This window comes from Dipodomys ordii, unplaced genomic scaffold, assembly GCF_000151885.1.
Source record: "Dipodomys ordii isolate 6190 unplaced genomic scaffold, Dord_2.0 Scaffold5, whole genome shotgun sequence".
NCBI classification, from domain to species: domain Eukaryota; kingdom Metazoa; phylum Chordata; class Mammalia; order Rodentia; family Heteromyidae; genus Dipodomys; species Dipodomys ordii.
The window spans coordinates 11596785-11613564 of NW_012267221.1; the positions used below are offsets into that span (position 1 = coordinate 11596785).

The 16780-nt window shown below is 39.8% G+C and overlaps 1 protein-coding gene across 7 annotated transcripts in view; it reads left to right on the forward strand.

Moving 5' to 3' along the window:
• The first annotated feature begins 201 nt into the window (after window positions 1-201).
• The window catches only part of March7 (membrane-associated ring finger (C3HC4) 7, E3 ubiquitin protein ligase), a 36796-nt gene continuing 20217 nt past the window's right edge, over window positions 202-16780 (forward strand). For 3 of the 7 annotated variants that reach the window (XM_013028915.1, XM_013028920.1, XM_013028945.1), the window contains exons 1-3: window positions 9228-9251; window positions 10860-11024; window positions 16337-16526. In XM_013028915.1, the coding sequence (XP_012884369.1) occupies window positions 9249-9251; window positions 10860-11024; window positions 16337-16526 (358 nt within the window). In that variant the 5' untranslated portion in view covers window positions 9228-9248. Of the gene's footprint in view, window positions 350-9227; window positions 9252-10859; window positions 11025-16336; window positions 16527-16780 lie in introns of those variants that run through there. The other 4 variants (XM_013028904.1, XM_013028929.1, XM_013028937.1 and 1 more) reach the window with 2 other exon arrangements.

Sequence of the window (16780 nt, forward strand, 5' to 3'; positions counted from 1 at the left end):
GCTTACCGGGGCCGCTTCCCCCCCGAGGCAGTCCTTCAACGGTTGCCGAAGTCAGAGCACCACCCCGCGGCGGGGCACGTCGAGCCAAGCCGGCAGCTCTGGGAGCCCCGCAGCGCCGCCACTCTCGCGAGAAGCCAGCAGGTCCGAGAAGTGGGTGGGGAAGGGAGAGGAAGGGAGGGGCACTTAACGGTGGCTGCTGGTTCTGCGCCGGATCCGGCACAGGGGCGGCCGCCATTGTGCTTTGCTGAAGACGACTGTGCTTTCGGTCCTGAGGCCCAGAATCGGAAGAGGAGGACGGCGGTGTGCCTGCAGCGAAGGGGGGGACGCGCCCTGCTCGGTGCCCGCCAGGGTAATGAGTGCCGGCGGGAGCCCGGGGCGCTGGTTCAGGACCAGGCCGCGGGTGGGGGAGGGGAGCACGGGGCGCAGGCCCCGGCCCCGGGGCGGGGGCCGCCGCCGGGGTCTGCGTGTGGACCGGGGCCGGGGCGAGGGCCGTGCTCGCCCGGGTGTGGTGGCAGAGTCGGGTGGGCGATCGCCGGGACGCACTGGGCAGAGGTCCGGGGGCCGGGTGCTGGCCGCCTCGCTGCTGCCCGGCCCGTGTCCGGCGGCCGAGTTTGTGACGGGTGAAGGCAACAGATTGTGCGTCTTGCTAATGGATGCGTGTGGGCGAGGGGAGAGGGGCTGGGACCCCACTTGGCCCGGCGCGGCCTGCCCCGGGGGCTGCTGCCCTAGGATCCCCCCACCCCACCCCGAGCCTTGCGAGTCTTGGGGGTGTCGTGAGTGAGGTATTGCGTGTGGGAGGGGAGACTCGGGGCTTGGGGAGAGCTCGGCCCGGGACTGGAGTCACTTTGTCACTCGGGTGAAGATCTCACTTTGCTGGCTCTAATGTCCAAATATCGCGACACTTGTATGGTGGTGGTGGTGGTGGTGGTGACGACTCTGTAGCCTTCGAATTTAAAATAGGTGCTGCTTCACAGCAAAAGAGGACCTGTTGGCTTCCGAAGTTAAAAACAAGACAGGGAAGGTGCGAGTAGTTCAGTCCGCACTTGTTGGGAGGAAACTGCGTAGTGAAGAATGAATGTGTACAAACACATCTAAATTCCCTAATTAATACTCCCCCCCCACACACACACACAAGTAGATACTAGTAGGCGGGGAAAATCTCTGTGTGAGTAATACATCGTCACGACTGGTCACTGTCTGGTGATGTGCCCAGTAACGCTGAATTTAGTAACCCTACATCCCCGCACAGGAGCGCTTGTAGGATTTTTGGTTTGTTTGTTTGTTTTTTAAACGAAACTCTTTATTTTTTCATGGCTTTAAATGTCTTCCTCCTATCTACCCATTTCTGTCCAGAACTAAGAGGCAAATAAGCACTCGAAATAATTATTTATTTGAAAAATCCAACTATTACTGTTAAGAAGAGAGATACTATTTTCATGAGGTAACAAGACATTTCTTTCCAGAAATGGGGTCAGTAGCTTCTCCAGCGTTTCGGGGAAACAGCAGCAGTGCTATTGCAGTGCTGAGGCAGAGCAGGAGTCAGAATTTTGCCCTGATTATTTGACCTCTTCAGATTTCCTTGGGTCCATAGTTGATTCCTAGATATTGGATTGAATTACTAGATGGAGTACTATGTAAAGCAGGCAACACACCAGGAAACAGTATTTACAGTGTGAATTTTTTAATGAATATAAACAAAGGGGGTTGATGGTTAAATCCAGCCATCAACCTTCGTTTACAGCCAAAGATTCTGATTAGCAAAACCTTAAAAATGACTACCAGTAGTGTGGGCCCTCTCCCTCACACAAACAACATACAACATGCTTACTGCTTCATATGCAAATGTATGTTTTTAAGTTATGTATTCCAAATTTAAAAGAAAAAAATACTGTTTACAACTCATCACCTTAAATGACTAATGTACATGGTCTTAGGTTATTTTCAGTTTTATGATAGGCCAAGTGTCTTTTTATGGAACCCAAAAGTTCCTCTGCATACTAAGCACCTGGCTCAGTCTTTGAGCTATAACCCCAACCCTGGGTGAGCTCTCTTGAGTAAGAATTCCTACTTAAGTACAGGGCTTGCCTTTTTCTGCCACATTGACAAGTAGACTAATTTTCCCACATTAAAAACAGGACATAAAGATACCCCAGTATGTTCTACAGGATGATGTCACGACATCAGTTTGGACATAAGTCATTCATGAATTGTGGAGCCAATTTTTAGTCAATTCTATTTCCATTTCTCACACTCCATCTGTTGTATGTATTAGAGTTAACCACATTTTAACTTTAGGAAAGTGATTTTTATGATGCAAAATTTGTTAGGTTGTATAAAACATTTTTGATAACTTGTGATTTGTCTGATTATAAATAAGGCTTCACATTACAAGAATGGACACAGCATCTTCCATCCACAACTAACTCATTAATTAGAATAATGTATAAACAACATATATTGTACTATAGTAGTACCATAGGAACAAAAAGAAGGGGTAATCTTGGGAGAAAATAACAGGAAGTATTTCTTGAACTAAGATGTGAAGGATAACTAGGACTTAGATTAGAAAAACAAATCCCCAAGTCATGATTCTTTTTAAAAAAGGAAGTGACTTTGCTTCCTGTAGCTGAAGTTTTCAGTAAATTGAATTTTATCATCTGAAAGATCTGTATTGTATTAGAAAGTTAATGCTCTCTGCTGTGTAATGGAGAGCTTATTTTATCCCTAAACCAAATAAAAATTGTTTTTAGATAATTTTTACTGATAGATTTCTTCTGTTCCACATAGTTAAGTGCATAAGTGAAATAGAAGCTTGCATCAAACCAAACTATGTGTGCGGGTGTGTGCGCGCTGGTCCTGGGGCTTGAACTCAAGGCCTCCTGCCTGTCCCTGAGCTTTTGCGCTCAGGACTAGTGCTCTCCCACTTCGAGCCACAGCCACTGGTTTTGGTAGTTAATTGCGGATAAGAGTCTCAGGAGTTTCCTTGCTTTGAATTGAGATCCTCAGATCTCAGCCTCTTGAGTAGCTAGGATTACAGGCGTGGTCCACTGATGCCCAGTGTCAAACCAAACTTTGAAGCAACAAATTAACCTTAACTAATTTGTTCAAATATAAATAATGAGTGAACAATAGGTCACTTCGAATGATTACAATTTAAAATTTAAAAGATTTTGAGTTTGCACTAAAATTACAAGCATTTTTCAAGCAGATTCCAGTGTAGTGACTCCATTTATCAAATTGTAAATTGTTTATTGCTTTACAAAAAGTTTATCTTTCTTTTTTTTTTTTTTTTGGTTGGTTGTGGGGCTTAAACTCTGGGCCTGGGTGCCCTCCCTGAGCTCTTCAGCTCAAGGCTAAGGCTCTACCACTTGAGCCACCACAGCGCCACTTCCCAAAAATTTTACCTTCAGTAAAGTTACTAATAGGTACCCCTTCCCCCCAAAAAAAGTTCATAGAAAGGATAAAATTACTTTGTAATTTGAGATTTGGAGTTTACTTTTCACTGATTTTAATGTTTAGTCTTTCTATTCTGATAGGAATGTAATGTGGTCAAAGCAGGTTTTTCCTGTTCTCAGATATGTTTCTCTGACTTCACTGGTTAGACTAGATCAGGTGAACACTTGATTTTAAATCACCTAATGCATTGTGTCCAAAGAGGGAAAGGTTTGAACCCTGAAAGCTCCTTACATGTTTCTCACTTTGCACAGAACCCTAAAATGGTTTATAGTTACTGAAGCATGATGCCTATAAAGACCAAATTATCTTTTAAAGTGCTATTTTGTAGGCAGGCAACAACATAATACTTTCCCATAGAGGTATTACATTTTTACCTGATTAGTATTTTAAGATTAAGTATATGTGTGTTAGTATGAATCAGCCAAAAATGAAAAGAGATAAGGGCCCCCAAAATTTTGCCACAGTGCTTTCCTCACTTGATCATTTTTATCCTCCATGTCTTTTCACTAGATTGGTAAACTAAATATATCTCATTGAGGAAAAAAAATTCCAGAGCTGTTTTAGGAGGGGAAAAAAAAGAACACCAAAAAGATACGCAGCGATGGACAAATAGTATAATTGTAACTGTGCTTGTGAAGATTCTTTGTTTTGTGATACATTGGTGTTTTGTGGGGTCACTTCCCTTATACTATAAGTTTATTTTGTACTAATGTACTTTTGGTAAAACCAGTGCTATAACTTCCCTTGATATTTAAGACAAATTTTTGACTCAGACACAGTTAGAAGTAGGTTTTTCATAATAGATTAAGGATATATGGTAATAGTATAATATATAATAGTAGGAAAGTAAAAATTATGGCACATAAGAAATCACCTCAGGGGCTGGGAAGGTGGCTCAGCGGTAGACTATTTACCTCGCATGCATGAGGCCCTGGGTTCGATTCCTCATCGCCACATAAGCAGAAAAAGCCAGAAGTGGCGCTGTGGCTCAAGTGGTAGAGCACTAGCCTTGAGCTGAAGAGCTGAGGGACAGTGCCCAAGCCCAGAGTTCAGGCCCCACGACTGGACCCCCCCCCCAAAAAAAAAAAGTTTAAAAAAAAAACTGATACCACTTTTTACAATTCTGTGTGCCTGTTGGGCAATATAACTGGTTTTGTTTGGGTTCATTCATGTTCCATCATTCAACTGGAGGATTCCCCGGGTTGAAAGATATAAGATGTGGTCTCACAAATCTGGTAGCTGTTGGTTGAAATTTAGGTCATGTGATCTTTTGTGATGAGGATATCTTAGGACACGAGAGGAAGATGAGTAGGAATGTTTTATTTTGGGCAGTGATCTTACTAGCAGAAAAAAACAATGAAATTGAAATTGGATTTTTCCAGCAAGAAACAGTAGTTTCCAGGCAATTATGTAAATGTTTTTTGTTTTGTTTTTTGGTTTTGGTGTGTGTGTGTGTGTAGTTTCCTGGCAATTATGTAAATGTTTTTTGTTTTGTTTGGTTTTTGGTGTGTGTGTGTGTCTGTGTGTGTCTGTGTGTGTCTGTGTGTGTCTGTGTGTCTGTGTGTGTGTGTGGTCACGGGGCTTGAACTCTGGACCTGGGTGCTGTCCCTCAGCTCAAGGCAAGGACTACCACTTGAGCCACAGCACCACTTCCAGTTTTCTGGTGGTTTATTGGAGTTAAAGAGTCTCATGGACTTTCCTGCCCGGGAGACTTTCCTGCTCAGGCTGGCTTTGAACTGTGATCCTCAGATCTCACTCAGCCTCCTGAGTAGCTAGGATTACAGACCCAAGCCACTAGCTCTGGGCTTGGGTTTTCTGGTTGTTGTTTTTTTTTTTGCCAGGTCCTCAGACTTGAGCTTTGGCCTGAATGCTGTCCCTGAGCTTCTTTAGTTCAAGGCTAGCAGAACCATCACGCTACTTTTTGTTTTTGAGTGGTTAATTGGAGATTTTCTGCAGAGACTAGCTTTGAACTGCAATCCTCAGATCTCAGTATCCGGAGTAGCTAGGATTTCAGGCATGAGCCACTAGAGCCCAGCAAAGTACATTTTCTTTTTTTTTTTTTTTTTTTTTTGGGTCCGGTCGTGGGGCACTCTGGGCCTGGGCCCTGTCCCTCAGCTCTTCAGCTCAAGGCTAGCGCTCTACCACTTGAGCCACAGCCCACTTCCGGCTTTTTTTTCTTTTTGCTCATGTGGTGCTGAGGAATCGAACCCAGGGCCTCATGCATGCAAGGCAAGCACTCTACCCCTGAGTCACCTTCCCAGCCCAATACATTTTCTTAAACACAGTAAATGACACAACTTTTCAAATTTGGTAAACTAAGACTCCAAGCCCTGCAGTGGTACTAGATTGGGAAAGCTGGGGTTTGTTGTTGTTATTTGTTTGTTTTTATTTGTGGCCAGTGATTAAGAATAAACTCAAGCTTCCTCATGGCCGTTTGTACTCACAGCCACTCTTGGACTTGAGCTGTGCTTCCACCTCCAGCTTTTTGCTGGCCAATTTTTTTGTTTGTTTTTTGTTTTTTTGGGTCTGGTCGTGTGGCCTAAACTCTGGGCCTGGTGCTGTCCCTCAGCTCTTCAGCTCAAGGCTAGCGCTCTACCACTTGAGCCACAGCGCCACTTCCGGCTTTTTTTTCTTTTTGCTTATGTGGTGCTGAGGAATAGAACCCAGGGCCTCATGCATGCAAGGCAAGTACTCTACCACTGAGCCACCTTCCCAGCCCCGCTGGCCAATTTTACATTAGGGTCTGGTAGTGTTCAATATTCAAATCTCAGCCTCCTGGAATATAGCTGTGAGCCACCATCACTAGGCAAAACTGCAGTCTAGGGTAGGAGAACTCCATGCTGTCTAAAGTTTTGTTTGTATTTGAGGTATAATCTCACTCTGTAACTCTAATGTGTCCTTGAACTCAGGATCCTTTTGTTTAAGCCTTCTGAGTGCTGGGAGTAAAAATGTGCACTACCACTCAATGCTTCATTTTATGTTTTATAGTATTTCAAAGTTTTAAAGATAATGATTTAGAGAGGGGAGTTCTAAGGAAAGATTAAAAAAAAAAAAACAGACTACCAAGCTAGGTGCCAGGGGCTCAAGCCTGTAATCTTAGCTTCTCAGGAGGTGGAGATCTGAAGATGGAAGTTTGAAGCAACACTTGAGGTGTGGCTCTCATTACTGAGCATTAGCTAAGAAGAGAAGAATGAGAGAGCCAATCCCAGATCCAGCACATACATGAAAATGGAGCCCTGCCTTCTTTGCAATTGACCAATAGAAGTCCAGAAGTAGAGCTGTGACCTAAATGGTAGGGTGGCAGCCTGAAGTGAAAAAGCCTAGGGGATAGGACCCTGAGTTCAAGAGCCAGTACAGTTTTTCTTTTCTTGTAAAAGCAACATATGAATCTGTTAAGGCTAGACAGAACAACATAAAATCTTGCATAAATGTCAGAAACATAATTTGTGAAATGGGCGGGCTCACTTGCATGCATCCCCATCCTAAGGCTTGTACTCCAGGTCTGGGTGCTGCCCCTGAGCTTTTTTGCTCAAGTTAGTGCTCTACCACTTGAGCCACAGCTCCATGTCTGGCTTGTTTTTGGTATACTCATGGATTTTCCTGCCTGGGCTGGCTTCAAACCATGATCATTAGATCTCAACCTCCTGAGGAGTGAGGATTACATGCAAACTTAAACAGCATCCAGCTTAAGCAGTTTTTAATAGTCTTTTCAAAATACTTGATTTGGCATTTGTTCTATTTTTTTTTCCTCAAGGTCTTTGTTAATATGCCTTATTTCAGTATATAGTCATCCCATTTTACATAGAAAACTCATTTTTTGAAATAATTTGATGCCTATCACCTTTTTTTAATTACTAGCTTGGTTGTAGATACCTTAAATCAAATTTAGCATTTGAGTTTTCATTTTTATTATCTAGGCAACATCAGTCTGGGGCAGCAGGTCTTCACAAGGGCTGTCTTATTATTGGAATAACTTTTGGATTGTTTGATGGCACTGGAGTTTGAACTCACACATTTGCACTGGCTAGACAGGTGCTCTACTACCTGAGCCATGCCTTCAGCCCTCTTATTAGAATAACTAAATTTGAAGTTTGTGGTCCTTTGGAATTCAACTTATTGTGAGAAGAAGTACATTGTCACCTTTTTTATGTCCTAAGCTTTGACTTCATTCCACCGCTGGCAAAAGAACATTTAATTTGGAACTTTACAAATGCCCTCAGGGCTGAATTGGTTTTCTTAGTTATCCTTTCTGAGTTCCCATTTTACTTTATTAGTGACCTAATAATTCTTGTCAGTTCTCCATTGCTTTTATAAAGAAGCTCTTTATATTTTGTCAGTCATGTCTTACTGTTTTAAAGAAGGACTGCTTTGAAAGGCTGCTATTATCAAGAATTGAAAATTCTATCTCCAAATATGGTTTGTATGTCTCTTCTATTAGACTTACACTGTAGCATGGTTACTTGTTTTATTCTGTTATGATGAGAAGATAAATCTAATTATCATATTCTATTATTAGATACTAACTTTTAAAAGCTGAACTTGCCTGGACACCAGTGGCTCATGCCTGTATCCTAGCTACTAAGGAGGCTGAGGTCTGAGGATAGTGGTTCAAAGCCAGTCTGGCAGGAAAGCTCTGTGAGACTCTTAGCACCAATAAACTATTCAGAAAAAGCTGAAAGTGGCGCTATAGCTCAAGTGGTAGAGCACTAGCCTTGAGCAAAAATGAGCTCAGAGACTGCCCAGGCCCAGGGTTTGAGCCCTGGGACTGACTTAAAAAAAAAAAACAGTTGAATCAGAACTAAGGTTTGTTTTTGTTTTTTTTTTGGTGAAAATACCATACAGAGGGGTTACAATTACATGGGCAAAGTAATGAGTACATTTCTTTTTTTGCGGGGGGGGGGGAAGGTCGGTCATGGGGCCTGAACTCTGGGCCTGGGCGCTGTCCCTCAGCTCTTCAGCTCAAGGCTGAGCACTCTACCACTTGAGCCACAGCACCACCTCCTGCTTTTTTCTTTTTGCTTATGTGGTGCTGAGGAGTCGAACCCAGGGCCGCAGGCATGCAAGGCAAGCGCTCTACCACTGAGCCACCTTCCCAGCTCCTATACTTCTGGCTTTTTTTGTTGGTTAATTGCAGAGTCTTAGAGACTTTTCTTCCCAGGCTGACTTTGAACCAGGATCCTCAGATCTTAGCCAAATAGCTAGGTTTATAGGTGTGAGCCTTCAGCATCCAGCTGCCAGTCCCCCTTTAAACTTTTCATTGGTGCATAATTCCATAGGCAGATAATATAAATAATCTCACTGTTGATTTTTGTGACCTTTATGTATGTGGTCATTGTTCCCACCACTGAGCAAGCCAGTTTTAACCAACAAGTGACTCTACTGCTTCATAATTAGCTTCGCAGATAATTTCCTTTTCTAATGTAACATTAAAATAATAGAATTATATTTTAGTTCTGGAGGTTGGGAAGTCTAAGATTGAGAAGTGCATCTGGTGAGAACCCCCTTATATCATCTCAGGGAAGAATACAGAAGGGCAAGAGAGCACATGAGAACAGGAGAGACTAAGTGTCCGACTCCTTACAGTGGACATTATAGTCTCATTAGCTCATGACCTAACTCTCTCACTAGCCCCGTCTCTCAATCCTTTTGGATGGGGATTTCATTTCCAACACATTTTTTTTGGCAACATAATCAAACTCTAGCAGATTTATGAAAAATGATGAAAAGCAGTTGAAATTTTATTGGGAAATGGTGCTGTTCCTATTGAGTTGAGAAGCAAAAGAAACTTATGTATGGTAAGCATAAATTTCTCTTCAGCCCTGCATTTTATTTTCCCCTATTTTTTGTTCTTTTGACCTATAACTTATGTAACCAAATTATATAAGTTTTCATGTAACACTTACATTGTTAAAATTCAATCATTTTATGTAGAAGAGCTACCAAAAATAGTTTCATGCAGTATCAAATTATCTCTCTCAAAGGACTCTGCCTCTTTGTCTTCTCCCAAGGGGTTTGCCTTGAGCAGATATCCTACTAGATTAGTTTCCTTCTGCAGGTAAGAACTGGGTAATTAATAGAGTCAAACTAAACTTTGATGGCATAATGAAATAGCATTTTGTTATTAAAAAACTGTTGACAATTTTGAAAAAATAGTATTATATTCCTGCTTAAAATCTTGAGATTATACAAATAAAATCCTTTATTTAATAGCTTTGAACTGTTTAGTAATGTATAGCTTTTACTTTTTTGGTGCTAGACATGCTTTTGAATAATTTCAATTAATAAGTTTTTCCTGATGTATTCTTCCTTTGAATTTTCAATTTAAAATTCACTTCTTTCTAGTGACAGTTGTTTTTAAATTATATTTTTATTTTCTTTCAATAGTTGTACAAAGGGGTTAGTTACCATTCAGCATGTCAGTTTAGAGTACAATGCATCTTGATCAATATCCCTCGAATCACCACCCAGCCCCTCAATTTTCCTAGTTTAAATGGGATATGCATTGAATGTTAATGAACAGTCTTAAGTGCTTATTAGATGTGTATGCAGCTTAATAAAAACTTGATGGTAGAAAAGAATTCTTAAGTTAGGTGACTGTGCTTTATCCAAACCAGGCCACTTTAAGAGACAATATGTAGGCACTGTTAATATTTACTATGGGATATGACATAGATTTTGCAGCTGGGACTAATCTAGGCAAATGGTGAAGTTTCACCCCATACCTAGTTCCAGTTTCTTTTCTTTTTTTTCCCCCCTCCCTTCCTTCCTTCCTTCCTTCTCTCCTTCCCTTTCTTTCCCTTCCCTTCCCTTCCTTTCCTTTCTTTCCCTCCCCCCTCTTTCTTCCTTTCTTTCTCTTTTTTTGCTAGTCCTGGGGCTTGAACTCAGTGCCTGGGCACTATCCCTGAACTTCTTTTTTTGCTAAGGCTAGCACTCTACCACTTGAGCCACAGCACACTTCCAGCTTTTTTTCTGTTTATGTGGTTACTGAGGAATTGCTTCATGCGTGCTAAGCAAGCACTCTACTGCTAAGCCACTTTCCTAGTCTTCAAGTTTCTTTTCAACTGATGCTTTTTGGTGGTTAATTGGATAAAAGAGTCAAATGGGCTTTTCTGCCCAGGCTAACTTTGAACTGATATCCTCAGATCTCAAGACTCCTGAGTAGATAGGATTACAGGCATGAGTTACCCTGTACCTGTCATGTTTGTTAGATTTTATTGAAACTTAGGTTGAACTTTAGGCCTGTGCCTTTAAGGAGTGGGAATGATGATAATCTCACAGTTTTTCTTTTTGAATATAATTGAATTAATAGTTAATTCTTGATTTGAACTGGTGATTAAGGAAGATTAAGGTAAAAGGCTTGCATGTTTTCCCAAAAATAATTAATGAAAATTTACACTTCACAGGAAGCCTTTAGAATGGAGTCTAAACCTTCCAGGATTCCAAGAAGAATTTCTGTTCAGCCTTCCAGCTCCCTAAGTGCTAGAGTGATGTCTGGAAGCAGAGGAAATAGTTTAAATGAAACCTACCGTTCCAGAGACTCTTCATTTAGACTGGATTCTGAATATCAGGTAATGTTTTAGTTTGGGACACATGTAAGCCAGATTTGAGACATCCTATAATCAAAATATTATTAAAATATTAACAAAATAAATGGCTAATATTCAAAAGTTTTGGACTTCATAATTCAGGCTGTATTTAAATTGCTTTGCAAAGATAGAAAACTTTGTACTTGAACATAAATACCAATTTGTTTGAAGTGATGAATTTGAATAGGTTTATCATCAGGCCAAAAACTGTATCTTTACCAGCACACACTTCATCTGATTTCCTTTGCATGTACACAAAGCACAGTGAGAGGAAGGATTTTAAATGTTACTTTTGAGAGTATGACTTTTAAATATATTGCTTTTTGGAAGAAGGGGAGTTAAAATTGGTGAGGTGTTGAACAGGTATGTGATATACAAGGTATCATGTAAAAAAAAATTACATAGTAATAAAGTATTTAGGGGAAAAGTGAAGTTAAAGAAGTTTTTTCAAAATGTACTTTCTACTCCTAATTGCTTTTAATTTGTATGTTTTGTTTTTTATGGTGTCGGGCAAACATTTGCTCACGCTAGGCAAATGTTCTATCATTGATTATATGTGAACTGTTTGCTTAAATCTTATTTTAAAGGTTAAATTATTGATAGTACATAAAATTTTGTCTACTGATGTAATTGTTTCCAAATATTTTATTAATGGAAAACACAAATTCTGAATTTTGTTTTAAGCCATACAGACCTTGGTGAATTACTTCTTTTTTCTATATTTGAGCTACCTGGTATGATTGCTAAAAATTAGCTTAGGCATGATGGACATATTTTAATTCTAGCTGTTTGTGAGACTGAGAATGGATCAACAGTAGTAGTTTCAGTGATCCTGAAAGTTCATACAAGATTCCCACCTACCTCATCCAATAAAAACTGGATGTGGTATGCACCTGTCTCCCCGCTATGTGTGAAGTGTGAAATAAAAGTAGGATCAGTTCAAGGTAACCCCAACCAAAGAAACCCTATTCCAAGAATAAAAAGGGCTGACTGGTTTAGATGGTTCAGTGCCTACCCAGAAAACTCAAATCTCTAACTTCAAACCTCAATACAGACAAAAAATTAAATGAATTGGTACACTAAATACTGTCTGCTACTGCATTGGTTGGTTGTGTTATAGCAAGTAAACTCTACTTCAGGTACTGCCTCCAGATATATTTAGATTTATTGACATGCACTAGATTATAAAGACTATTTCTTTTTCCTTTTTTTTATTGTTTGTTTGTTGCAAGGGCTTGAACTCAGAACCTCAAGCTCTCAGCTATCACTTGACTTTCTTGCTCCTGCCTGGTGCTGTAACACTTTGAGCCACACTGCCAGTCCAACTAAAAACTATTTTCACACTTCTGCCCAACATGTTTCTTTTGTTACAGTTTTTAAAATTAGGTGTTTTCTTCTGTTAAGTAGAAGCACCGAACATCAGGTAATTGACCGTTTAATGACCATGAAATAATCCCACCTAAAAGACACACTCCTTTTTCTAACTTCTAGATCAAATGCTGTAGAGATCAATAGCATTGTATGTTTTGTATAGTATGTTTTCCCCAAAATTAACAGAACCTATGGTATTGCTTTTAGTCTACCTTTCTTAAGAGTAGCTTTCCCAGAGGTAGGTATGTTCAGATATAGAAAACATTAAAGGAAAAGTGAAAGTAGTTTTATTTTTGTCGGTGTGGGGCTTGAACTCTGGGCTTGGGCCCTGTCCCGTGCTCTTCAGTTCCAGGCTAGTGCTCCACCACTTGAGCCATACTGCTACTTCAGGTTTTGTGGTAGTTAATTGGAGATAAGAGTCTCATTTCTGCCCGGGCTGATTTTGAACCTTGATCCTCAGATCTCAGCCTCCTGAGTAGCTAGGATTACAGGCGTGAGCCGTCAACACCCGGCTGGTGGTCTTGTTTTGAGCCAAGTGTTTTATGTAGCATGTCTTGAGGGATAAATAGACTGTAAATCCTTATAGTTTATCCATATAGTTTATATGTATAATTTCTTATAGTTTTAATGTATAATTTCTTATAGTTTATCAGTATAATTTCTTGCTTAGGCATTCTCATAAAATTCGGTATAGATGAATCCTTATATGAAGATCAACTAATACCTTTCTGCTGAAAATAAAGAACCACCCATATTGAGTCAAAACTAGACTAGGGTTTTACTGTATTAGTGCAGAAATAGATAGTCTTATCACATGAATATTTAAGGTAATAAAAAGATCCAATTTTATGAAAAATTTTGAAAGCAGAATTTATTAATCACACAATTCATGGAAATCAGGAGCTGTAGAAAAACATGTCATTCTCTGCTTCTATTACTGGTTATTTGCTAGTATATAATATTGATTCTACTTATAAGCCTTAAAATTCAGTTTCTGAAAAAATCTCATTGAATTGTAATTTCCCATACCATGCACTTTGCCTGTTTAAAGTATATGTACATAGTTGAGCAGATTTTAGTATTTACGTATGAGCTATGCAACCGTCACCATAGTTTATTTTTAGTATTTTTAATTAGCTTATGTTAATTATATAAAAGGGGATTTCATTGTCACATTTCAATACAAAACATTCTAATCCACCAATTGTGTGTGTGTGTGTGTGTGTGTGTGTGTGTGCTGTTCTTAGGGCTTGAACTTGGTGCCTGGGATTTTGTGTGTGTGTGTGTGTGTGTGGATATGCACACATGTATATTTAGTGATCCTGAGTCTTGAACTTGGGTCCTGGGTACTGTTCTTTTGAGCTTTTTTTGCCCAAAACTAGGCTCTACCAGTTGAGCCACAGTTCTAATTCTGGCTTAGAACTTTGTTTATGTTGGTATATTTTTTTTTTTTTTGTTGGTCATGGGACCTGAACTGTGGGCCTGGGCGCTGTCCCTCAGCTCTTCAGCTCAAGGCTAGCATTCTACCGCTTGAACCACAGTGCCACTTCCAGCTTTTCCTGCTTATGTGGTGCTGAGGAATTGAACCCAGGGCCTCGTGCATGTAAGGCAAGCACTCTACCACTGAGCCACATTCCTAGCCTTGTTGGTATATTCTTATGAGTCATATACCAGATACTTTAGTCCTACCATCTCTGAACATAGCAGATAGTATGTACTGTATGTGTGACTTAAATATGTTTTGGGTTTTGTTTTGATTTGCCCCTCAATATTGAGATTAAATCCAGGAACTCATTCATACTAGGCAAATACTGTTAACACTTGAACCACACTCCCAACCCTTTTGTTTGTATTTTCTTTCTGAGATGGTGTCATTAAGTTTTTAAGTTTGCCCAAACTGATATAAAATTCTATTTGCTTCTGCTTCAAACACCTCTTGGGTTTTTTGCTATTTTTTTTTCAGAGAAGGTCTAGCTAGGTAGACCCAAGCTATCTTGAAACTTGTGATCCTCCCCTTCAGCAACCTGGTACTGTTGTGCCAGGTTGCACTTTCAAACCTGGCTTGTGTTTGTTGTTTGTATTTAAACTACCACTTTTTGTTTGCTTACCTGTGTCAGTAATGGGGGTTAGACTTGAGGACTTTAGCTGTCAGAGACTTTAGCTCTCAATTGGCTATTTTGCTTCTGGCCAACACTCTACACTTAACACACACCTGTAGTCCAGCTTTAATTGGAGATAAAGTCTCAGAGACTTTTCTGTTTTCTAAGCCACTAAAGTAGCTAGGTTTATAGACATGAGCCACCAGCTTAAATAACATTTTTATGGAGATTAGAGTGGATTAGAGTAGATTTTATGCATCATATTTAGTAAAATGCTTAAGGAATTAGAGTATAGTAGTTTGTATAATTTAATGGTGTTTATGGGGATATTTTGTGTTCACATATTTATATGTTAGGAAAACAGCTAAGAATTTATAAATATGTTCTTTTTTGTGTTTTTTTTTTTATTGGTTGTGGGGCTTGAACTCTAGACCTGGGCGCTGTCCCTCAGCTCTTCAGCTCAAGGCTAGCGCTCTACCACTTGAGTCACCATGTTACTTCCAGCCTTTTCTGTTTATATGGTGCTGAGGAATCGAACCAAGGACCTCATGCATGTGAGGCAAGCACTCTACTGTTGAGCCACCTTCCCGGCCCCATAAATATATTCTTTGTTATAGCTTGAGTTCTGGTGAAGAATTTCTAGATTTTAGGATTTCTTTGCCTATTTTGTTTTCTTTTTTTGTCAGGGCCTCGGCTCTGTCCCTGAGCCTCTTTGTGCTTAGGGCTAGGGTTCTACCACAGTGCCACTTCTGGATTTTTCTAAGTAGTTTATTCTCATGGACTTTCCTGCCTGGGATGGTTTTGAACCATGATCCCCAGGTCTCCGCCTCCTGAGTAGCTAGGATTACAGGTATGAGCCACCGTACATGGCTCTCTCTGCTTTTTTATATACACAATTATTAGTGTTATCTATCTATACATTCTGAGATGACGAATGAGATCAGTAAGGGCTTTTGTTTTTTATTTTTGTTTTTGTTTTGTGACCTCACAACAACTAAGCTACATTCGTGCCTCAGGGATGTTTGGTTTTATTTTTATTGTTGCTTATTTTATTATTTTGTGTTTTGTCTTGAACTGAAGGGGTGCTAGGGTGCTAATCCCTTAGCTTTTTTGCTCAAGGCAGGAACTCTGCTACTTAACCCACAGTTCCACTACTGGAATTTTGCTGGTTAGATATAAAAGTCTCACTATCTTTCCTGCCTTGAACCATAATCCTCAGATCTCAGCCTCTGGAGTAGGTAATGTTACATGTGTGAGCCACTGGCACCACTGACACCTGGCTGGTTGTATTTTCAGGCAGGTTCTTGCTGTGCATCCCTGGCTATCCTGGCACTTAAAATCTTCTTGAGTGATCACTGTAAGCGTGCATTATACCTAACTAGAAATAATTTGAAAAAAGAATGTCATTACATGTAAAAATCTCTATTTCATAGTAAGGCATTTGCAAACATCTTATGGATCCATGCTGTTCTTGGATATTTTGTATATCTTTAAGAAGTTAAAACAAGTTTCTAAGAAGATTGAACTACTTCCCCCTGAAAAATAATTATAAAGTGTTTGTATCTCACTGTTTTATAGCTAGGCATGTATATATAGCTGCAAAGAAGATTTTATTTAAATCAGATTGCTTGCATAGCAAATACAGTTGCAGAATGTAGAAAAGGAATGAGTAGAATGGAACAGAATTTTAAGACAAATCTTCATGATGGCAAATTAGTACTTGGGGAATAAATGGCTCCTAGAAAATGTATTGGACTATTAGAGATTAAATTTTATATTGGATGCAGGTATTTTGTTGTTCATTAATTTTTTTTTAATTTATAGTCAGCATCGGCATCAGCATCACCATTTCAGTCTACATGGTATAGTGAATCTGAAATAACTCAGGGGGCTCGCTCAAGATCACAGAACCAGCAACGGGATCATGATTCAAAAAGACCTAAACTTTCCTGTACAAACTGTACATCTACCTCAGCTTCAAGAAATGTTGGAAATGGATTAAGTTCTGTATCAGGTAAGAATTATTTAATTTCTATAAAAGTTGCCAGGTATATATTTGAACTAAATTATTTTTTCCAATATATAACACAATTTTTCTTAGATTTGGGATTAAGCAAATAGAAATGGAAACGTAGAATGTATAACATTTTACGGTAAGTTAATGTTAGAACTGAAATTAACTGCATTTTGCATTTTTGTTTTGAATTTCATATAAATATCCTATAGTAAACAGGCTATTAGCAGACTTTTAATTCATTATAATTAACT